Genomic DNA, 25,117 nt, shown 5'->3' with positions numbered 1-25,117 from the left:
TCTCCGTTTGAGAGTTTTTAATATTATCGGTAACTGGTGCGTTTCTTTATTATATTTCGAGCAGAAACGAGTAACTACTGCAGCAGTGCATCCATAGAAAGGCATGTTGATTCCTGGCAATATAAATTGTATTTCAAAGAAAGTTAAATTACTGAAGAAGAAGGGAACATAGAACTTCGAAGTAGATTAAAGTTTCTATAGGTAAAAACATGAAATTCAATAAGTCGGTTCGAAAAAATTTTGTATAATTCAAAATCTTCAATAGGAGAAAGACATCAATCCGTAGATTTTTAGAATACATATTTTTTGCATCAATTACGGAAAGCAGGAGCCAGATAAAAATATCAAGTTGCAGAATACGAAATGAAAGAATTTCCTTTTTTTTATTCTTCCCACAATTTTAAATTTGCATTTCATGCTTTCAAAAAAAAATTTTTCAAAATTCTGTATTTATGCCATTTATTTTGAATTTTGTACGACTATGAATTTTCCGGATATTCGTGTACATTTTTTTAGGATCCGAGTTGTACTGGCATCTATACATTAAAAACTCGCTGGAAAAAGTGTATCAAAGCGCTTTGATTAAATAAACATTTTTCCAAAAAGAAAAAATACAAAGTATTAACTGTTTATTTAAAAATCCGTTATTTCGTATCTGTCGTACCATTTTGAAAGCTGCAACCGTCAATAGAAAATCAAAGTGGTATCATCCGCAGACACGAAGGAATTTCTAAACGAAAGCGTCTCGCGAAGCCAACGTTACAAAATTGAACGTTTTCTGAGCAACGGCGAAAAGCAATGTAATTCGAGAACGCACGGGTTTCGAAACGGTGAAACGCAGGAATTCGCGAGCACGTAGACCGACTACGGTAGGATTGCTCTTGAGATGAAATCGGCCACAAATAAACTTGTAATTAGACAGACAGGAATTTTTTAAATGCATTAACGTGCGGAGAGCTCATCAAGCGTCGAAGTGCGGCGCGGAGCGATGGAGTCTTCGCCGGTAATTGTAGGCGCGGCGAAGATGCCTCGACCGTGCCTTTTCCATTTGCCGAGGCAGCCAGCGTCGAAGCATCTTATACCGTTCGTCCTCGTGGGCATTCCAAGCGGGAATTCTCGAAAGCCAGTTGTGCCGTAGAAACACGCGTCGCCGCCTGCCGCTCGCCTGCGACTTTCGAGTGCTCGTAAAACCGCCGTTTTCTCGGCTCCGCGCCGCTTTCGAGTGCACCGAATTTTCTTGCGAGCGGACCACCGGCGAATACGGAAGTGCCCTGGCCAATTGACCCCGAGGATCTCCAGGTTCTAAGGTCAAATTCCGGTGAGTAGCAACTACCTGTCGAGTACCTGTTACCGTCAACCCCGGGGTCGTCTCTTTACGAGCGGTTCGTTAATGGGGGAAAAACGTTCGTTTACTTGTCAGAATCGCTTGTACCTCTACGCCCACGACTTCTCATCGATGATATTCCCATCCGGATTCTCAGCTCGTTTTGCTTCAGCTTCTGTCAAGATTCGCAAAATGTCTGATAAGCAAATCTGCGACGATGATTCGCTGCTCATCGCAGTTTATCTAAACGACGCGTTTATTAACTTGTGAATGATATAGTTTTAACGAACATTTTGCAATCAATTTCAATCGATGGTCGTCAATTTTAACTACTATGTGGGATTAGTTAATTACCCGCGAAGTAGAGCATGAATTAATGAAACAAGTGGCGCGTGACACGTAGAAAAAATTACACACAGAAACATGAATAATAAACGATCATCTGGAGGCTCGTGATTTCCATTGCTCGGATCAGGATCGCCACCGACGCCGATTTCCAATTAACGCACTCCTTTCGAAAGCGGGCGGTAGAGAGTTTCTGCGACGAGGTTTTCGAACCAGGTGTGAAAAATAATTCGATTATTCGATTACCGATGATTTCGCACCGTTCGTGCTGTGTCAACGACCTGGCGGAACGAATGCGTTGCATCACGTCGTTTTCGTTTGTCATAATTCCACATTATTATATATTACTTGTTTCTGAAAGTTCATGGTGAGTGTACTAAAATCTTAGCATCGAAGTTGCAAAAGGCAAACAAGATTTAGATAAAATCGAAAACACTAACTCATTCTCCGAAAAGTGAAACATTGAAAACTAGACGCGACAAGAAACTTGAGTCAAAGAACAGGATTGGTTTCAGCAATTTCGCTTTCGATACAAGGAGCATGAAGCTTCTAATATTCCAAACAACTTTCATAGATAAGCTTTTAAAAAAATTGCAAGGAATGTATAATAGTATATGCCGTAACGTTATAATGCGCGCGAAAGAAGTAACGTCAAAACATTTTCATTGAAACAATGCCCGGCGCGTACCGCAGCGCGAACGGAGCATCGATCGATGGTTCCCAGCGAACAGTTTCGTTCCGTTGACACGGTTCGCCAGCAGCGATAATCGACGGTTTCGAAGCGGAAGCGATGATCCTCGCTTAACAGCTAATCGAAACAAAGGAGTCGTTCGTGCGATACGGCGAGGAATACTTTCGCGAGATGTTTGCGGAGCCCGCGAACGTCGTGTTGCAATGATCGTCAAAAGCCGAAAAATGACCGATCTGAGAGATTTATTTTGCCAATATTTTCTTTATGGGAACAACAACGGGCCGTGATCGGCGCGGCTCGGAGCCGGGCGTTATCGACACACCGGAGAAACTACAATGGCACGTAATTCCGTTGTGGTTCGCATTCCTGGACGATCGTGTCGTTCTCAGCTAGCGGCGGGAAAAGTGCTCGGCCCGAAACTTTCTAGGCTGGTATCGCGCGCCGCCCGTGACTGGGAACCTGCTGGTTGCCCACGACAGGGTGGCGAACTGGTCAAATCGGATCTGCATGATCGTTTGCGTAATCCGGACGAAATGGGCGCCCGCGCCGGGCCCGGTTGCGCAACACTCTAATCCATTCCGTGTTTGTCGCGCGCTTTTGCAAACACGTAAAAGTCCGGCCACTTTGTTATATTACTTAACAATCTTCCTACGATAAGAGCTATGTACCTCCCGGGTTCGCGTTCTTGCGGCAGGTGTTCGGATTATGTCATCGCGCGGAAAAGATACATGGGCGACGCGAAGTACCGGTACGAATCCGGATAAACGGGAATTACGCGAAGTTCCATGCACTATTACTTCAGTAAATTTTAATCGTATATTCTCGTATCTATACACCAGTTTGTTAATCACGTGGATAGAAATTGTGATAAACTAAGGTCTATTTAAAAAAATGCATAATTTCGAGAAATACGCCTGTGATAAAAAAATTACATTTTTCTACGGTAAAAGATTAAATCCAGTTCATTTAATACTATATTTACCAAACCAGTTAGAGTGTCTGGTTTCTGATGTTTTTGATGAGAAATTTTGTTGACAAGTTTTTTTTTAAATATATACTAAAGTATATATTGCTACAGAAATCGTACGAAATTTGAGTAAATACAATAATATTCTCTAAAACTTGATAGTTCCAGTATTAAGGAGTCTCTTAATTCTATGCCATTCTTGTTTCCTGATAGCAGAACTGTTCAATAACTTGCAGCGATTTTTAACCAATTGCAAACCTTGATCGGTGGGCTTTAGGCAGTCTTGCCCACTCCCTAGTGCGACGGTATCCCTTTCATAGCTCCTCGTAGGACCCTTATTAGTAACGAGGCGTTATTGGTAGAAGTCGATGACATAGATCGACTGTAGGTTGCGTCGAGTTGCAGTAGAATAGAACGAGCATCGGACGATTGTCAGAGGCCCTAGCGACGTAGGTACTAACATGGCCCCATACTGTTTGCAAGACCTTTGCTCTTAGTTTTACCCTTAGCCTGCGGCTCGCATGCCGTGACGCCTGTTGAACAGCTCTGCCTTGTAGGCTATTTGCGGTATAAACTAGAATGAACTCGAAAAAGTGAAGCCAAAGTACATAATAAAGTTAAAGTTTTGTCATACGAAACTGTTTTCCAGATAATCGAGTTGCGAGCTGTGTGAAGTATGCATGCACACAGTTTATGCAAATATTGTATTCTGTAGTTCCAACTTATTTTTTCGCGCGGTACCATGATTTCATAACTGTGGCATGAACGGTGGAACTTTTTCAAAATCGTCGCAGGTTATACACTAATGATACGTAATTCATTGCGGAAGCATACATTCTAGCCGGATTGTTGTGTTGATCTTTTACAAATTCATTTTAGCTGAGCGATTCACAAAGCATTTCTTTCACATGTTGTACTACGATATCTACCGTAGTATTTCGATTGTAAAGGAACCAATAATTTTTGTATTTATTGAATTTATTCAGAGTCTTCATGAGATGTTTCACAAGATATTACAGTGCTTTAAAATACAAGTGCCTAAGTACAAAAGCAATTTTTTATCGAGTTAACGCTTTATTTACCGTTGTACCGTTATTATTATTTATTTATTATTATTAACTTATATTAATCTAAATAATTTGATAGAGTGTGGATAAGATTATTGTAGTTTTTGAACATATTTTAACAAATTCTATTAAAATAAAGCGTTAAAAATGATACCTGAATTGGTTACCGAGATCCAGACAGTAATTCAAGCAGCCGTGTACGCGAGAAGATTGATTCAAACGAAAGTGATATTTGCATTTTCGCGGATTGTGACTGCATCTATCCGGCGACTGTTATGCAAGTTACAAACGCGCGTCCAGTGTTTATCTTTTACACACGGTTACTCGCGGTCAGCGGTGAGTACCGTTCGTCCAGTCTTGGAACGAGCATCTAGAAGCGGACAACCGCAGCTCTGCACCGATTTATCGCGGTGTGTACACGATCCACGGCTCCGAGCCCTCCACGGCTAATAATTCTTGCGATTATAGAGAAAAGAATCGCGTGGCTGGCCAGCGAGCTCCGTTAAATCGCGAGCCGGCCATCCTGGTTCTCTCCGAGCGATCCGAACACGGCCTCGGTTAATTCTCTCCTAGCGGGATAACACGGCCCACGTAAAAATAGCGGGAAACTGTGGCCGCGATGTGTATAAATTACGCAACAGCTTCTGCTATTGGAAACGCGTTTGCATGTACCGAACGATGCTCGAACACCGGTCGAATCGTGTCGGACATTCGACGGCCGGCAGACTACATTCATTCAGATTCCAAACGCTACACTGAAGGAATGCCTCGCCGATAAATTCTCGTCGGTGTACGGGCATCAGTGCACAGTAATGTTTCGCTAGTAGTCCCTCGCCCGGCCGCATTAGCGCGCCGCCTCTTTCGTAGAAATTCCGCGTCGAATAGGTCCGGCTAGATATTAGCTACGCGGACCCCGCTCGATGATCGCTGCGGGTCTAGAACCGTGACCCACTATCGGAACCTTATGTACATAGTCTATTTGACCTTGCGTTGCTCGGGACGAGGCATGCAGAATTGCATCGCGGAATGCACCGATTAGCAAATTCTAATAACAATCGCAGATATTTCTTCCGCGACTCGTACCCAGCTACTTTCATACTAACCTTCTGCTTTCGAGGAAAATGCCCGACTATTCAGGCCGGCGCTATTCATACTAATGAGTGGTATTGAACCAGCTATTCTAAGATCCAGATAACGTTTTCTTATTTTACTACGCTCCCGATACAGCAGAACAAAATTGATTTCCGCAGTTCATTTTGAACGTAAAGGTTAAAGTTTCTTGTGTTCGCCGGTTAGTTTGGATAGTTTAGTTGCGTGGATTTTAATTGAATTAGCTGGAAACTTTCAGAAAATAGTTTCCAGACAATATACTTCAAGGAACTGTGAAAACCTGAGAATCGAGTCATTTAAGTTCCTGTCTCGCAATGAGCACACACTGTGAAGTATATTTCAGTACTGAACGAAATAAATCATATATAAATATAGTAAATGAGGACTTGATTGGGTCGACGAATGTCGTGCAAAAGACATAAAAATATGAATAAGTGAAATAGATTCAAAGAAATCGACAACTTCGCTAGATTTGCTACAAAACTGTGGCCCATTAAAGTGTTAAATGTCCATATGCTAATACAAATACTTTTCTGTAATTAATTAGATTACAATGTTAAGTGAATACCTCGGTACTCAGTAATTAACCTTTTAGGCACAACGCACCACTATAGTAGTTTTTTTTATTTGACAATTATTTTATTAATTATTTAAATAACCGATTAAAGTGAAAGTGTGCATGTATAATATATTAGGAAAAGAATATATGTATGTAATCAATACTATATATATATAGCTATAAGGAAAAAATATATGTATATTAAGAACAATGGTAATTCAGTTATGAAAAACTTTATTTGCACAAAATCCAGCCGTGCCTAAGAAGTTAAAAACGATTGCAGATGACGAACATTTTTTGTGAACGAAGTGCATGACCTTGTCCGTGTACAATGGAGGTTCCGCGCAACATTCGTTGTATTAACGGCTAAGCAATCGGATTTATGAGACCTACCGTCTCATTAAAATCACTGCACCGAAGTGCCATCCCCGGATGAACGTAAATGGGCTCTAAGAGTTATGCCAGCCTCATCTCTATCGGGCCAGCGGAGCTTCGCTATGCTCTAATCTGGCGGATGAAATGTTCCGCAAGATTCGGGAACGGAAGGAGCGGCGGGGCTCGGCACGGCGAATCGATACTTCCATGTTCCTGTTGGAATTAAGTAGTACAGTCGTATAAACTCCCGCAATTCGATAACCTGACCGCGAAACGTGACTCAAGCCGTGCATACCGTGAACTCGAAAGGAGGTCCCCAGCCAGACCCATCCTCGGCGTTGATGTTGATACTCGTGCAGTGTCGTCGGCGAACCAGCGTACGGTGTAATCCGTTTCACTCCTAGCATTCCAGCCGGTGCACGCCTCGACTCGCGCTGGCATAGCGCCGCGATTAATAGAGATGACATAGCTGCTTATTAGCATGGAGTCGCAATTGCGGCCGCTGTTCCACGAAGTCACCCAGTCCGTAAGTCTCTGCAGGAAACGCGTGCCAATCGTCAGTTCCGACACATAGTATCTCAATCTTCTGTCACAGCTCCTATTTCAATGTTTTAGCAAAACGTAAAAGATCCATTCTTCGTCTATTTGGCACTATGAGATGATTTTATAAATCGCGATTCTATCTCAGCAAAATAATTTTTATTGTTAGAGTTTCTTCTATACGAATGTATACATATATTAATAGTATCTATTTATTTCTTATATTTGATTTAATTCACGTATAGGGTGAGCTGGAATTTGTGGTACACCAAGTTCGGGGTAATTGGTATAACATTTTTTTTTGTTTGGGGGTTCCCTTCCGGAAAAATTGAATTTGTTCACCTTTGTAAAGGATTTAATTGTTGTCAGTTTTTCTACCGCAGTTGCTTTCGTCCGAGATAGTTTTAATTCCAGTGTAGTTGTGAAACCATCGCACCTTGTGTAACAATAACTACGTGTAGCTCAATAGCATTCGCCAATAGGAAATTTATTGAAAAAATAATATATGATAAAGGAGCACCTTTTATACAAATTATAATTTACTAAGAACTGCATAATTTGATCTTTTTATTTTATATTTGTTTTTTCGCATTTTAAAAATCTGCACCTATCATAAATGTTTACAGGTCCCCAGTATGAGAATAAATTTAAAGTAGTAAAAAATCTAAATATAAGATATCCGATGCCGCAGCGTTAATCAGTCGCAGTGAAAATAAAGAAACTAACTTGACTAGAAACCCCTGCCGCCAATGTCTGGTAACATACTTGTTGGGAAACTATGCATTAGCCAATACCTGATACTGCTGAATGTACGGTTTTCCATTTAAACGTCTCTGTATCTCGACTTTTACTTTTGCATCCTTTCCGTATCAATTTGAAACACGATACGTTGAAACATTATTGTCCAGTGCAATGTTCGTTGCATCTTAAATCGAGCAAACAATTAGCTGCTGATGGTGCAACAGAATCGTATCAATTTCGAGAGATAGTAAGTCTAGTTTTGCCTACAATGATTTTTTCAAGTAAATGGAATCTCGAAATGAGTTTAGTCTTTGATTTTGTATGCTGTGGCTGCCAGATCTCGCTCCAGAACCTCGATAACTATTCATTAATTATTAATGAAAATGAGGAGACAATATTGCCCTAGCCGTTTATTTGTTTCAACTATTGACACAGCAACTGGGCACTTTGCACAAGTATGTTTACTTCTACATAGGTGTGCGCCGCCGAGAGAAAGTCTTTTACGGGCTTGCGGAGCGAACCAGTTCGCAAATAAATGTCAAAGCGACTCGCCTCTTACTCCGCCTTGCTCGGCCGGAATCGCGGAGCAGGGATGTATCAATATTAATGATATCCACGCCGTTTTGTTCCTGTCGGATAATTTCGCGGATGTTTGTCGCTTCCGGGCGTATCTTCTACTGCGAACTGGGAAAATAAAGTTGATTGCGGTACAGTTTCTCGTAATCACGCGGGCATGGTCGCGTAAAATAACAAGACTCGCTCGCTTTCCCTTTTCTTGTTCGAGCCGATCGTTTCGATATGAATTTCGCTGCGAGGAATCTCCTTGTATCGGTTCGATCTAAACGGCGATAAGACTCGCGCGATCTAAACGGTTTCGATAAGGCAACAAACATAGCGATCGACCAATTACCGGAATAATTCCATCGGTTTCGTGCTCGACGATCGTTAACGATGGAAAAAAGGAGATCCGACGAAAAACGAAATCTCGTCTGCTTTTCACCAAGATTCTCATTACAGAAAAATGGTCGGGCTGATCGCGAGATACCAGATGAGCTTCTATAATTTCGTAGCATCTGCCTTTCAGAGTGGTTTCTTTCCGCGCCTGCATTCCAGAGAAAGTTAGCTGCGATTATTTGGCACGCAATCGTTTACCACCTGTGTACACCTACCTGTTTCCATTGCCCAGCGGCTCGCAGGTGCGACGTCTGTAGAAATTTTTTCATTTCTGGGTAAACGGAAGCTAAATCGACTTTATTACGTTTCGCACGCTGTCTGTGTGTGAAAATAGATTACAGCGTCGTTAAGTCGAATTCTGAAACGATTAAGAAGGTGATTGCACAACACGCAGTACTTTGATGTGTAAATGTTAAGTCTCAGGGAAAGTTTCGCTCTTTCAATTTGATTTTAAACAATAACCGGTCTCATATTTTTGCTTTTAATATTGTTGAAATTACAAAGACACTTTCGTAGGAAATGGGCGAATGAAAGTTTAAATAAATTCAATTTTGTGGTCTTTATATATGCCAATCACTTTTAGCCTTGGCTTAAGTTTACTGTTAATATGACAACTATATAAGTATAAAACAATGGTCGCTTTCATTAAAAAGAGATCCGTGTACAATGAATTCTCAACCGAACAGACAGCATGCTTGCCTCCTAAACTGGAACACCGTATGGCAAAGGAAGAATGTAGAACATTCGAGTCATCTGAATGTTTCCCGCGTTTTTATTCTCTCTCACTTTTTCACTTCTGAAGACTGCAAAAACCCCATAAACGTTCAGCAAGGTCTAATCCGCGGCGAACACGCGAATCAACGGACTTTACCTGATCCCGGCTACCGTGGCACGGTTGAACCTTGTTAATTTTAGTAATGGCGTTCACGCGGTCTCTTGGATGACAAAAACGTAACATGTCGCGGATCAACAGGAAGAGACTTGGTCGAATAACCGGAGCAAGCTTCCGGAAATCTCGTATTTCGTTTGAAATTGGAGCCCATTTCTGGAACCTCTCATTTCCATCGTGTTCCCGACTAGTTCGTCGGATCGGCGCATGCGTGTCCATTTGTGGCCGGAAACACGAGATTTTCACGTGACCCAGAGAGATAAAGAATTTGAACTGTCACATCGGTTCATTTTAGCGAATGGATACCTGACACGTTCGAACTCCATTGACATTGGAATCGACTCGTGTTTAATTCAATCGCGATCATCGCTCCGAATGTTTCCGAAGCGATCCACGATTCCTTTCGAGCAACTTTTGTATTTATTTCAGCGAATGAACATATACATACCAATAGGGCATGCGCAGAATTAGCGTATAAGGAGATTGTAAATTCTCTCCAGATGTTTCTCAGTGGACAACAACAATTGTAGGCGAGCTGTGAGGCTTGAATAATCGTACCTCCTCTTCTCAAATTGGCCATTTCTTATTACAAGCTGAGGGTTCATCGGAAAGAATTTACTGTGCATTAGTTTACTAGTGCATACATTAATTCCTTAATCCCGGTTAAGTGAATCAGTGAATCGAATACCATTCTCTTTTGTTAGCTAATTAGATTATTGTATGCTAAATTTCAAGGTCAATGTAACATGGTAAGGTTAGAATCATCCATAGAAATCGTTGGGTGCGAATAAGTACCTACATCGATTCTTATGTAAAGTTATAGATTTGTAGTGCGATTGTGAGCATGGGAATGGAAGTTGAATACAACTATTTGTTTCGTCGTAGATTTTAGTCAAATATTCATTAATTTATAGCAAGGTTTTTCGCGTTGTAATATCTGTAGTAATACAAAGTGTAACAGTTATCTTCAAATGTAATTTCTACCGTGAAATTCATGTGATGAATTTGAAAAATATACTAATAGAAAACTGATAAAAGCGTAAATAATAATCGACATTTCCACTAACGCAAAAATATCAACAAACGATTGTCACACAATACTACACGATTAATGTCACATTAGGTTTTGCCAAAAATATTTTTCGCAATGTGCAATCTTAAAATTGCTGGTCAATTCATGTATAAACATGTTCGAACAGTGTGCAAATAACGAGACGAATATTTTGAACAATAATAGGACAGCGTTTTCAAAGTAAAGTGAATATAATTTCACCTATCTCTGCATAAAACGATGGTGAAACGATTTCGTTTTGAGAAACGACAAGCCAGGACGATTCCATCTTTCCGGTGAAAAGCATTCGAAAACGGGACATTCTGGATGGTGAAAAATGCCTCTTTATGCTGGATGAAACGCTCCATCTGGCTAATCGATTCAGCACATTAACGAAAACGTGATCCGAGCTATTAAACCGGCGTGGTGGCGCGCGATTTTCACCAGCTCGGTTGCGGCGCGTCGACCTGACACGTCCGGGAACGGATTGCGTTCGATTTTGCAAATCCGAGCAGAATTCGTGACGACGAGCGTCGGCTGGCCGCGGCAGAAACAAGAGCGAGCCACGCCTCGCTGAGTTCAGATACACTTTAGAAAGGCGAGTCACATCGACGAGCCAGAACCTTTCCAACGCCCTTCACTTTTCGCGGGAAAAACGGAATCCGCGACGCGTTCCGCCGATGCCTCTGTGTGCCCGGCAATTGAATCATCGATCCGCGATCGAGTTCCTATGCCGGATTGTGGGAATTCCAGCTCAGGAAATGTCAGTTAGGTCCGACGCACGGACAGTTAAAATTAAATTGCGTTCCTGTAAAACGATGTTTGCTGTATCGTCGACCTATTGTCGCAAAGCCATGCGTTTCTCGAAATGTCGCTGAATATGAATTCATTAGTACCTATCGGAATCAGCCAGATTACAGAGTAAAGTAGAAACCTCCGGGCGGTGGGCCGCGTTGGGCGGTGGCTAGGTCGATTTTGATCCCTAAGGCTATGCCACATTTACTATGAAGTAGCACATACAGTTCTACTCTTTGGGTGGGCATAAATTCAATTATTACGGTGGAATAAAAAGTAAAATTTTATGCATGTACATTCAAAGGATGAATTTATTTGTGCATTACTGTATTGGTCACATAAAGCTTTACATTCTTTTATTGCAAGTGTATTTCGAATTAAATTCATTAACCCATGACACTAATAAGCAAATATAATATTTATTAGAATAAAAGTTTATTTGGATGAGAAGTTAGTTGTTATTTGAATAAGAATGTTATGGAATAAAAATTGTAGAATACAGTGTTTTCTATGTTAATTTTTACAATCGGCTTTTTTCAATTGCAACATCGGATAGTTTGTTAGTTTTATACACTGATCATTGATGCATAATTTTTCTTCGGTTAGGAAAGAAGCCGTTGTACATTTGAGGATTCATATTTACAACACATGTACGAATACTTAAAAAGTTACTTAAAGAAAATGGTCAACAATTATTAGTCTTATTATTCCAATAAAACAAATCTTTATTCCAATAGAAAATTATGAATTATTCGAATAAATAGGCTGAATAATTTGTTAAAAATAGTGAATAATTGTTATTGAAATAAAATAGTTAATTAAAAAGAATTCATTCTAATAATTATTCTAGATAGATATTTATTTGAAACAATTTGAATAATGCCTAATTCTAATTCGAGCACTCATCTGTTTTCTTGATGCATTTAAGTTTCAATTACAAAACAGACCGCAAATTTTTCGAGAACCGCATCTTTTAAATGCGATACGCGCAGTTCTTAATGGAGAATTCTTATTTTATACCGACGCGTCACGCGAGGGTAATTATTCTAATGTTTTTAAAACGATGCATCACTATTTATAGCCAGACCTTTTTAAAATTTTAATAAGATACAATTGAATATTAGAAGCGATACGGTTAGGTCTTTGATACGAAAATATTTGAGAGATTTCATTATTTATGGCAACGTAAAACCTATTTCCGCTTTGATCGCGTTATAAAGGAAATGTAAATCGCGAAATGAAATGAAACGAATACGAAAAGGGAACCAGCGGAGATTTCAGCGATAGCAAACACTTCGTTAGATTCCCGTCTTTGCAGGCAGTTATTAAATATAGAGAGAAAATTTAAGTGCATATTCTCACAATATTGAATTCCAACTGCATTCGTACACCGCGGCCTAATCAAACGGTAGTTTCTCACTCTGCGTCAAAGAAGTGTCATCGACGGCGAAATTTAAGCGTTCCAAATGTAATTTCCATCCATATTTTGCAATTTTCGTCGGTCCCGCTGACGCGCGTTCGGCAGTTTATTAAAAATTCGTTTCTTTGTACCCAGCTTTTTCCTGGACGCAACGACGACGCAGCGAAAATATTTTGACTCGGAAATGTGGTGCTACGGGTCCCGGCGAGTTTTCGAGTGGAAATCTGCGTTCTGTCATTACATCGCGTTGCAAGCAACAGAGGAAACTTTCGCTCGAAATGTTTTCAATTTAATTTTCGTCAGAAAAAAAGGATGTTATCATTCGCGGACGTGCACGCTTGCTGCTAACAAGCTCAATTTCAGAGTGTCGAACGCGCAGGGATTACCCGAAAGGGAAAATAAATTCGATTATGCCATTTTTTGACGTTTTTTTTTGAACGCGCTGTGTACTGTCGAAGATATTCAAGAGATACAACCACAGCTAGAACATAGCCATAGAGAAAAATGGCGGCTAGGACATTGATTGATTGCGAGTACTATTTGTCAGCGAGTAGATTAATTGTTTTTGGCGAAATTGGAAAATTCGTATCTAATGTTTAGCTGCAAATACTGTTCCACTTGTAAACTTTTGGTTCTTCGGGGAAGGATATATCTTTTCAAAATATAGGTTAACAAGTTAGTTGTTGCAACCAGTTTGAAATGTAGCAAAAATGTTAAGACGCGTTATACGATCGTACCGTCCCGTCTTTCTGTTTGGGTTTAGGTATTAGGTTGTTGCCATTTTTGAGAATCGGTTTTTAATGTTTATTTAACGATTTCATTAGTTTACGACACTGGTACGGCTGAATAATAACAGATGACATAACTGGGAAGACTAGCGTGGTCGTACCGTCCCCAATGGCAATCGACGTGACCCAAACCCGTATAGGGCACCAAGGGGGCTCGGCAGTTTATTTCCCGCAATTTCCGAGGGATACAGCGGACATCATTGTCAACGACGTCACGGTTTTTTGGCGTTAAGCTGCCGAACCAACCCCCATCGGACCACTTGATAAGTTTGTCTAATTGGTTGGTTCAGTGCCTCTCTATTGTTCCATCTTGACCTGCAAATATACAAAATATCTTATTTACAAATATATTTTAGTTTTTATTAAGATTGCAGTGAAAATAGCAAACTTTTACGCAAGACGAATTTACTCGAGAAAACACAAAATATTGTCATTTCTTTTTGACGGATATACTCGTAAAACACAGCTAGCTAATTAAATTTTGCAGCGATTTCCCGTTTAAAAAATGATATTCCTTTATTATGTGATTGATAAATAGTAGATCAATTCTGCAGGATTTTGTCAACACGATTTGGAAAGCAGGAATCAATACATTCAATTTCGGAATCTTTCAATTGTCAGGAGTTAGGTGATCTGTACGGATTTGGCAATTCTCACCCACGGTTTAGAAGATTTCTGTGGTCACTGCTCGCGCCTTTAAAATTCTGGCAAGAAGAGTGTGACGGAAAACAGTTCACGTGCGGGATCTTAGAGAAAATCGACGGATTTATGGTCCCCCAGATAGAATATCATTTTGTCGGGTGTCAGTAATCGATGAACACGTCCGGACGTTCCGTGATCCTTTATCGGAGAGAATAACGCGGATTCGCTGGCAATAAAGATACTTGATTTGTTGCACCGCCCGTGCTCAACAATTTCCCAGTTAAATATACTATGCCTTATGGAATCATTATTGATCGATCGGCTGTCAGCGGCATTCGTGCACGGAATCACGCTTCGCGGTGGATTTATACGGGTTGCGTGCATTCACCGAAAACATTGGTACAAATAGCACCGGCGGCGATGGCGTGGATCCATCGCAGAAGGACGTTGACGAGTAGAGCCCTGCAATCGGGGTGTGGTCCCCTTTGATTCGGAGCTCGATTGCCTTATCTTGAGATCGTCGATAATCATTTGATTGAAACCCGACGGGCTAGCTTATACTTTTCATTCCCTCCGTCGAGCTCTCGTTCGTGTATTTTCTATGGTTTCGCAATGCGCGTATTCTTTGCGACTTTGGTAAACGCGCACGGTAAACTCTGTCCGGATAAAATGATCGTCGGTGAAAACATTGTTGACGACCCCATTGTGTCGATGGACTCGCAGCGTCAACGAAACTCGGTGAAAATATTGTCGACAATATCAAGGTAACTCGATTGATCTGCAGCTCCGGCAGCGTGTAATCACTTTTTCCCCCATGTTGTTTTTCGAATTGGTAATATCGTTCGAATACTTTTCCGACGATTTCATCGGATTACACACGGCTTACGCAATACTTGTCTAACGGAAGCAAAAATTAACGAACGGAGCTTTAATTCTGCGGCTTGTAGAATACTAATGGCGCGCAAAGCCGGTACATCTAATCGGTTCGAGAATCATTTCCATGTTTTAAACCGTATCGGATGTACAGCACATCCCATTAAGAGGAATTCATGGTCTTCCGCTGCATTGCAAATGCAATTCGTTCCTTTTATAAAGTATTCCGCGTGAAGTCGTTTAAGTGTCGATGAACCACTTCTTCAAGAGGTGCCTAAAATTTCACTAGACGCGGAACGAATCCCGGGAGATCGAATCGGCGACTATGCGAACGTATGCGGATCCGTAATTGAAATAATAGAGAAAATCGGGTTGTAGAAAGGCTTCCGCCGCGAAAAAGATCGCCGCAATTTGCATGCGGCGATGCTAGTTTCGGGGTCCACGAAACCGTGAAAACAACGAACTCGGAGTGGCCCGATTCGCAAAATTACACGGGCATTACGAAGCTCAGGGCCGTTCGCCGGGATACGATTGCCGGTGCCGATTGGGGGCAATCCTGCGAAGGGGAACGTTTAAAGTAGACCACCGCCTCGGCGTCGTCGATTGGACAAACGAATTAATTCCTTCCGGCGGAACAGCGTGGAAACCGGAAGGTAATTTTCGTTCTGATATTTGTCCTTGGATCGTGTGCATTTTGGGGCGCGGTGAACGGTGACCGGTGACCGGTGACCGTCGGTTCGCTGTTTCCGCGAAGCCTGTATCGGTGTGCGGAAACTCCCACGCGAAAATTTAGCCGCGTCATAACGGCCGATGAGAAACTATTCCCGGCGCATTGCGGAAGTGGAAGGGCCCGTATGACCCGGGCACGAATTGCGGCGTAATTGAGACGTAACTTCTGCTTTGCAGATTGAATATCGCCCGAGAGGATGGACGCGGAGACCGGGGCCATTTTGGCCCTGCAAATATTGGCTCTCTGTTCGATTGTCGCCGCTCTGTTGGCCTATCTGATGCGGCAATCGAGGAACGCCACCGACGAGTACGAGTCCCGTAACAAACGCCACGTGCTCGTTACCAGCTGCGATACCTGCGTGGGCTTGCAGATCGCCCTTGCACTCTACGAAGTCGGCTACAAGGTAATCGGTGTCCTATCGCCACCCACGACATAGGCATATCTATTCTAGGTGGTCCTATCTCGGACAAATATCTGTAGCAACCAGAGAAACTGAAATTCCATGAAATATTACAATTAACCGTGGCTTCATGAATGCTTCTAGCAATAGCTTTTTTCAATACTATTTAGTCTTCTTTCTTAAACACATTAACTGCCACTAAACACTATATGTAATGTTTATTCATAATTGTACGTAATACATATTGTTCTTAATACATTTGCTTCTACTCAATTGAGCTTGGACTTATTCATTATTGATATACAAAGCAAGAACTATTAATTCTGTTTTTTCATTCAATACTATTACGTCAATATTAACGTAATAAACACTAATGGTCCGTGTTATTACTAATAGGCCTAGTTGATAAGGGTTAAAAGACGCTAACAATCAAAGAAACCAATATTGTGGTATATCTTTCTAATCAATATTAGAGTAGATAGTGTTTAACAGAGGCAAGGCACAACTCATGCCACGCGTTCTTGAACTAATTATAGTCAATTTAAGATCTTTGGCGGGTTTAACATAAAATATCGATTGTGAGATAACATAAGAATAGGAGACAAAATTTATTGTAGCAACTGTTTTAGTAATACTGTTAACCAGGTAGATCCCACAAAATTAATTTTCACGTTTGATGAAAAAATTGTGTCAGGAATATGACTCTCGTGTTATTTAAAATATTTAGGTCAACGGTGTTCATACCTCATATCTTCATTAGATTTATCTCAAATGATTAATAATTTGGACTGGCTGTAAAAACTGTAATTTAGGTGGATGTTCACATTACAAATTTGGGTAAAAATGGTAATGATAACGAAATGGTAACGAGAATGTTACCTGGTTATAGTAAAATGAAGTGCAAGGTGCTTCAAATTGAAAAAGGTAGAAGCAAGTTTAATGAGTTTCTTTATATGATTAATTTGCACGGAAATTCCATATCGTTGCAATTTGGGTTCTTCTGCTTTTGACGAGCTAACAGAAATCCTACAAATCGTTGGTTCCTTCGTCAAAGTTGCTTTCCCAACATTAAGGAGATATTATACCTCTCGCCAGCGAGCTGACTTAATTAAGTTACACCGAAGCAACAATTCAAGTTACGTTCTTGTATACTTGCAGCGGTAAACGTTTATTTGGCTTGAACTACTGCTTCTTAAGAAACTCAATATTTTATGAAATTGAAGAATATATAAAAAACAGAATTTAAACAATAAAACCTTATAAAAAATGAAACAATGCAATTGTTAGGGTTGTAGTTATTTTTAATTGTATTCCATATTTAGAACAATAAATTTCACTTTTTACAATTTATTTCATGTCCAGATGGGACTAATAATTTCCTTGCAGAAAAAATTTGTATAGTTATACAGGTATAATATGCACATAAAAATTAACTTGTACTAAAATTACTGAAAGAGGAAACAGATTTTAATGTATCTTCTACTTTTAAAAATTTTCCTAGTTATAACGTTGGCAATAGACGTGAACTAAAAACATCTATTTAATATTATCTTATAAAAGTAACGATAACATGTTTACGGACCTTGTAGCAATTTTTATTGTAATATTAATCTTAAATAACAAAATTCCATAAATTCCTCCTAAATGTATCACTAAATTCATAACAAACATAAATTAACCATTTGCTCTCTGTAGCTTTACGAAAAATTATTATACCGCCAAACATCATGAAACTTGTTTATATTTTTAAAAAACTGTTTATAGTATGAGTCATAAAACTCAATACCATACGCAAAAATACACCATTTCAAATAAAACGGAAATGGTTTGGTAAAGCTAGTGTCAACATTTTGACTGTCGCGTTGTCCACGTGTGGCAGACAAAATTATTTACTCAAAATAAAATACTAATTTCTACGCTAATCTACTGTAATTCCCAAATTTTATAATAATTCGTAAAACGTAAGACTATTGAAGAAAGTAGTACAACTTAGCCTTTCAATTTCAAATTTGATTAAATGGAATACTTGAATTTCGTAAAATGTTCAAGGTTATTGATGTGGCAGTCAAAGGGTTAAAGAAGAGAAAGTGTGACAGCGAGACCACGAAACGTTTGAATCAGTATCATAACGTTAACGTTCGATATCGATAGGTGTTTGCCGGTATGCTCGATCCCTCGGGCAGTTCGCCATCTATCAAGATCTTGCGGGCGATGGAGCAGCAGAAGGATAGAGAGGAGGATCCGTCGGACCCGACGCAAGCCAATCCGCAGGATCCGGAAGTACGTGCTCGCGGCCAAATCGTGCCATTGGAGCTGGACCCAACGAGGGAGGACAGTTTACGGGCTTGTTTGGACGCAGTTAGAGCGAAACTTCCGGCCGGCGAAGACGGCAAGCAATTGTCGATTTAATGCGCGTCGAACGGCGAAGATTGAACACGCTCCGTTGACCGCCTCTTCGCCTTCGCCTCGCGCTCCGCTCGTTTTCACACGCTCGAGCTCGTCTACACTTGTGCTCGAGTAATTAAATTCGATTACCGGCGCGGGCTTAGCCTGTCGCCCCGTAACGATCAGCCACGATCACAGCGGAAAGTATGATTATTGTGTGACGGGCAAGAATAGCCTCGTGTTTCTTTTGAAATAATTTCAGCAATTTCTGCTTCTTTCACGTTTCTCTAATCGTTGCTCGTCGAAAATTACTTGCGGAACGTTATCCTACCATGTACGATGCATACGGGAAAACTATTAGCAGCTAATTGTGTAACATTCTCGTGCAAATTTATTCGGGAACTGCCGGTTCTTCCTTGTTACCGGAATTCCGTCTCGGATCTGCCAAGCGAGCCTTTAAAAAGATATTCCCGTATATTTTATCACGATCTTTAGAAAATCTTTACGATGGGACGAGCTGCGCTTCGAGATGAGACATTCGATACCCCCAAAGAATCACCGTAGTATTATTTCAACTTAGAGTATCAACCTACAAAGACGTAACCCGATCTCCATAAAAAGATTGAAGGGAGCTTAACGAGTAACTGCTGGTGTCTCCGATGGGGCAGCTATGAGTTGCTTAATTAACGAAAAATCACGTTACTCCGGGGAAACGTTAATTAAGTTTCGCGCGATGTTCAAGTTTCGTTTTAGAAAGTTCTCGCGTTCCCGTCAGTCAATGGCGCGGCGGCCGGGGCCATTCATTTTGATCCGGGAATTTTATTATTCCGTTCGTTAATTACGCGACCGCATCTGCTAGACCCTGCTGAAGATAATCCGGAACCTGCGGACCGAGGTCGCGTCTCGAAATGTGAACGTTAATGTAGACACCGGGCCAATAATTGTTCTCGCGATGATTTCGCAGAGTCGTTCGCTTCGAGATCTAGATAATACTCGCCGGGTTTTATCGGTCCGTATAAATAGAACGCGAGGAAAGGGGCGAATAAGAGAAAAGTGTGGAAGTGAAAGAGGAAGAGAGAGAAAGAGGGAGGAAGAGGAGAGAAACAGAAAGAAACAGAGAGTCTGGAATGGAGTTCCGAGACGCGACGGCCGCAAAGATTCACGGATGTAAAATACCATCGGCTCCCTGGAAATTGTTCGGTTAAAACGAACAATTCCGCGGGAAGGGGTCTGATAACCGATCGTCGAATGCAATGCATTTGCTTTTATCGATTTCTTCCGTGCGCCGTCGTTGATCCTGAACCGGGCAACGCGGTTCTGTTCCGATCGACTGTAAATTACAGCCAGCACTGTTTAATCGAAATTTTTCTTCATTCGTTCATTCCCGCTACTTTTTTTTCTTAAGACCATTTCGTTTCTTTTAGTCTCCTTAATTCACATCGTTCTTCAACGGGTTCGCCTCCACTGTACGCGAAATTAATACGTTTCTGCTCCACGTAGGTGCAAAGACCGTAATGTCGCATAAAGAAATACAAATTACATTGATCGTCGAAATTAATGTTTCCTTCGCCATTTTATATTCGTCCGCTAAATCATATTTTTCAACATTCCAGATATTTAATTTTTAGAAAATGCTCCTGTTTTCAATTTTACGAACTTTTTAATTCATATTAATAATTCCTTTAAACCGTGCTAAATCAAGTTTAAGAATTAGGGGTTGATGCATGATAATCAAAAACAACTTATCAAGATCAGTTGAATTATTCTTTGCTAGAAAATTCGTGTTGCTTGAAACACCGATGCATGGTCCAATCAAATAAAAAGATGTCTTGCATTTCACCCTTTACGAACAAAGACTTTTCGTATTATTACGATTATGTATTTTGCTCCGAGGAAATTTTTCTGTCTATATGTCAACATATAGTTCATAAGACTGTCATAAGTTTAACAAAGAGATAGCTTACTGTCACATACAGTAAATTCCTGGTACTCGAATAGAATAAATTGTTAAATAGTGGTCCAAACGTTAGAAAGTCGCACTGCTTTCGCGAGGCGATTGATGGCAGCGATCGTGTTAAGAGACAATTACTTGCGACTGTTCATTTGAGGACGTTGAGAAGGAACAGAAGAAGCGTTCGCGAATTCACGGTTCACGCAAACTCGTTAAGAGGCGCGAACTCCGCGGTGCGAACTTCCATCTTCGCCGCGTCTCGCGCGCCCGCCCGAAAGCGACCGCTTAAGGTACACCAAAGTTTCAACTTTACTTAATTACAGGTCTCTGGGCAGTCGTGCACACTGGTGGTCAGGCTCTTCCTGGTGTTATTGAGAGGCAGCCGAGTTCTGCGTGGGAATCCATGTTGCGACATAACTTGGTAGCACCGCTCAGGACTGCCAGAGTTTTCATTCCGCTGCTGCGCGCGAAAAGAGGTCTGTTCTATAATTTATCAAGGACTTGGTCACCACGCATAGTTCTGTCGAAGTTTCTTCTATTTCTTAACCCCTTGCAATATAATAACGAGTCAGAGTCGTGGTGAAGATTTTATGCAAGCTCTACTAAATATGAATATCATTAATTTCTTCTACGCCGTAGTAAAAATAAATTTTTCTGTTATCAAAGTATATAAACGAAGGTAAATAAAGACAATATAGGAAAAAAAATTGTCTGATCCTGTTAGGAAAATTATTAAGTACGAATAAGTGCTAATCGTCACAGCATGAATGGAGCGATAGTGCAAAGAGTTAAATCGACGAATCGAGGAGTGATCGTTATATTCAAATCATTCTCGAAGTTGAGTATACTGTTTACTAAATAAATAGAAAAATTATTCGTACATGCATTGTCGCATTACTAGAGTGTAAAAGAAGAACTTTTTGATATACCAAACCAAGTGCTTTTTAACATCCGTATAAAATGGAACAATTTTCCGACAGACCCATTTATTAGCACGATATTATAAAAATTAAATCTACCTAGAGCTAAAATAGTGTCAAGACTGAATATAATTAGACTTTTTGTCGAGTTTAGTATAATATATGTTTTAATTAAGAGGTTCCTATGAAAGGGATTTCATAATTTCAGTCATTTTAAAAGAGAAAATGTGGAACAGTACTTTGACCGGCATGGCAGGTTCTGCGTCAACAAGAGTAATAAAAATACTGCAGCGAATTCGTCTCAGCAAAATGTTTTATATGCGAACAAGAAAAACCCGCAGTATATGTATTGTGCTAATTTGTAAAAACCAAAATATGGTCTGTGTAGGTTATTACTCATCTTCAGGCTGCGGTGACGAACGTGCTAAAGAATGAATTGCTGTTTTCCTCGCATCTCTAGTTTGCTAACAGAAATGTGGTCATAGAAATTAGAACGTAAACATTATTTGGTCGCAGTTTATACAGAAAATGTTTATTCAGTACGAAGATCCTCACTCTGATTTTCAGTCTTCGATTATTTGTAAAAATCAAAGTAATGTTTCATAAAAATCGATAGTTTTTGTAAGGCAGAATGTTTCAAACATTCGGGCCTGATTAATGATTGTAGCGTTGCTTTTTTCGCAATGATTGTACGAGTAACTTATAAAAAAAGACTTCAGACAAGATAAATACCGTTTAAGCTCAGTTCTATTGTAGGCAAGGTGGTGCCGCGCACTGTAAGAAACATTTATGTTAAAGGTCGTATCGTTCTTTTGGGGGATTCGGCGACCAGCTATGGTACCAAAGCCGGGACCGGTCTGGTGGCGTTCAGTGCTTCTCGGAAGGCCGTGGAAGGGGCTGCGGAGGCATTAAAAAGCGAGCTTCAGTCTTCGGGAGTCGACGTCGTTCTTCTTAAACCGCCGCCTGTGAATCCTCTTATTCTTTATAGCACGCCCGTTCTCAAGACGTAAGACTTCAAACAGTATTTTACGGACGGTTCTTCCCGGCATGGTAATTCGTGGCGAGTAGGTCGCGAAAGTGTTTGAATGGCAGCCAGAGTAATTGGCATTCCGTTTACAACTCTTTCATTCTTTTGTCAGCGCGTTCACCAATTACATCGGCCCGTAGAGATAAGCTTCGACATTTCTGAACTTTAGCATGATAAGCAAACGACGTTTCGACAGGTCCGACGTGGAATCTGGGATTTTTTCATCGGAAGGCACTTGGACGGCACCTGTGTCGACCCACTCGATTCAGAACTCGCTGATACCAGCGTTGACGTCGGCCTGTCCTCGTGGGTCCTATGACATGGCTGCTAAATCGAGACTCTTCTGCCGATGAACCGGTCGCTAATGATGCCAGCATATGTAGCGTTGCACACAAGACTTAATTGATAGCGTGTTAGGTTACACGACAGCCAGTAATACTTTGTAAGACTAATGGAGCCTTGTTAACTTTGTGTTAATTAATCCTCGTCTGTGCGAGTCGATGAACGATACGGGACCTCCACGAGACCATTAAGACTGTGTCGTTTGCTGCGACTTCGTCGTGAATAGCTTCGCGAGCAAGCTGATGCGCGCAGATGCTCGAGGTGCTAAGAATATGTACAGTTTTGTAATTAATATAACTCTCACTAAACTTTGTAACATATACTGTGGTGTCTTTCTTTCGACTGCTTCCTTGAGAACGTGGTTTAATGAAGAGTGTGTTCGTGAACTCGATGCGAGGGTACGTGCAACGTTACACAGTTTAGATTTCATGACGGCATCCGAGTTAGCGTAACAACAATTCCGATTCCTGTTCACAGTTCGTAATCGCGGAAGGCGGTCTATATTAATTTCAGTGCGGTTTCTATCGAGAGTTTCGCGGATAATCCACTGACGTCTGGATCGAGCATTTCCCCCATAGCTCGCGCGCTATGCAAGCAATAACAGCGTCGCTTCGATAAATATTAAAACCAGCCGAGGAACGATAAATATTAAATTCGGTGCTCGGCTGTCGGGTCGAAGTTGATTCGCTAATATTGAGTTATTCTTTTTCTCTTTCTTTCTTTCTTTATTCATTTGTTTATTGATTTATTTATTTACTTATTTGCGTGCAAGATATCCTCTGGTATACACAAATATGTAAGAGTATAGTATGGGTGAGAGTGTATGGTATGTAAGAAGAGTGTGCGGTTGTATGAATGTATAGTAGTAAGATGAACATGAATGCATGGTTGTGTGAGAGAAACAAACGAATGATTCGGATCATGATCGGGCGAGCGGAACGTGGGCATTCTTAGGAGCACTGACAGAAGTGTTTTGTATATCTGTATTTAAAAAGATTATCGTCGGGACGAAGAACGTGCGATTTGAAGTGGTACCGAACGTGGAGAGCGAAATCCGATGTTGGCTTTTTCTGGACGTTTGTGCTAGTGACTTATCTCATTGGACAATACGACGTGATCCTTTCGGTAATTTGGCGCTCCTCACACGAGAAACCCTGATCGCGAACGGCGTTATTTCCCTAGGGAAATGACGCACTCCGCTGACAGGGTTTCTCGTGTGAGGAGCGCCAAATTACCGAAAGGAATACGTCGTATTGTCCAACGAGATAAGTCACAGCACAGCTGCACGATCGCAGAAAAAGCCAACATCGGATTTCGACCTCCACGTACGGTACCACTTCAAATCGCACGTTCTTCGTCCCGTCGATAATCTTTTTAAATACAAGAAACAAAACACTTCTGTCAGTGCTCTCAAGAATGCCCACGTTCCGCTCGCCCGATCATGATCCGAATCATTCGTTTGTTTCTCTCACACAACCATGCATTCATGTTCATCTTACTACTATACATTCATACAACCGCACACTCTTCTTACATACCATACACTCTCACCCATACTATACTCTTACAAATAGATCAACGAATATGCTGAATTAGTATTATCGCAAGACACATAGAATGATACAGTGAAGGGGATAACACACTCGTGATACCCATGTAATGTTTAGTGTGATTTAAGATAAAATCCACATTTAATTCACAGCAAGCAGGAATTAGTATTTAATTGAAATAAACTCAGACTCTCGAGGGAAGATATAATTCCGTTGATAATGTTAAATGCCATAAGCAAATTAAAAGTGGTACAACGTTTCGCGAGGGATAGTTTGTTGAATGGAGTTTCTACATATAATCGATAGATCGTGATTAGAATATGCTATTGGATAGTTTAAGCGGAAGGCTGTGGGTTGAAAAAATCTACGTTGGAAACCTTCCAATAGATTTTATAATGTATTGCTGATAAGGACACCACATAATAAGCAGTATTCTATAGGCCACCTAACGAGATGAGAAAGTAGAAGTAAACAGAGTTCGCGTGACCGGTAAAGCAGCCGATAAGCGACCACTACTCAAGGGATAACGTGTAGCGGTCCTTCATCGATGACTCGCGCAAGTAAGCCAAGACGGAATTTGGATTCTCATATTTTATATAGATATGCAGTGGAGAGTACAATTGAGTCAACACTCTTAACCTAGTCTAAATGATTTGAATTTTTCGGTAAATGTTGGAGGGA

General features: G+C 40.8%; 1 protein-coding gene across 1 annotated transcript; it reads left to right on the top strand.

Annotated features, from left to right (window-relative positions):
* Nucleotides 1-1,053: 1,053 nt before the first annotated feature.
* Nucleotides 1,054-23,275, top strand: LOC144469220 (uncharacterized). The gene is made up of 6 exons (XM_078179238.1): nt 1,054-1,318; nt 16,038-16,264; nt 18,413-18,650; nt 20,921-21,073; nt 22,316-22,523; nt 22,741-23,275. The coding sequence occupies exons 2-6, from the start codon at nt 16,058-16,060 to the stop codon at nt 22,895-22,897; spliced, it is 963 nt and encodes a 320-aa protein (XP_078035364.1). The 5' UTR covers nt 1,054-1,318; nt 16,038-16,057; the 3' UTR covers nt 22,898-23,275.
* Nucleotides 23,276-25,117: the final 1,842 nt, after the last annotated feature.

The sequence above is a fragment of the Augochlora pura genome, chromosome 4 (genome assembly GCF_028453695.1).
Source record: "Augochlora pura isolate Apur16 chromosome 4, APUR_v2.2.1, whole genome shotgun sequence".
Taxonomy (NCBI): Eukaryota; Metazoa; Arthropoda; class Insecta; order Hymenoptera; family Halictidae; genus Augochlora; species Augochlora pura.
Note: the sequence above shows the minus strand (reverse complement) of the source record. Positions and strands in the feature narration are given on the sequence as shown.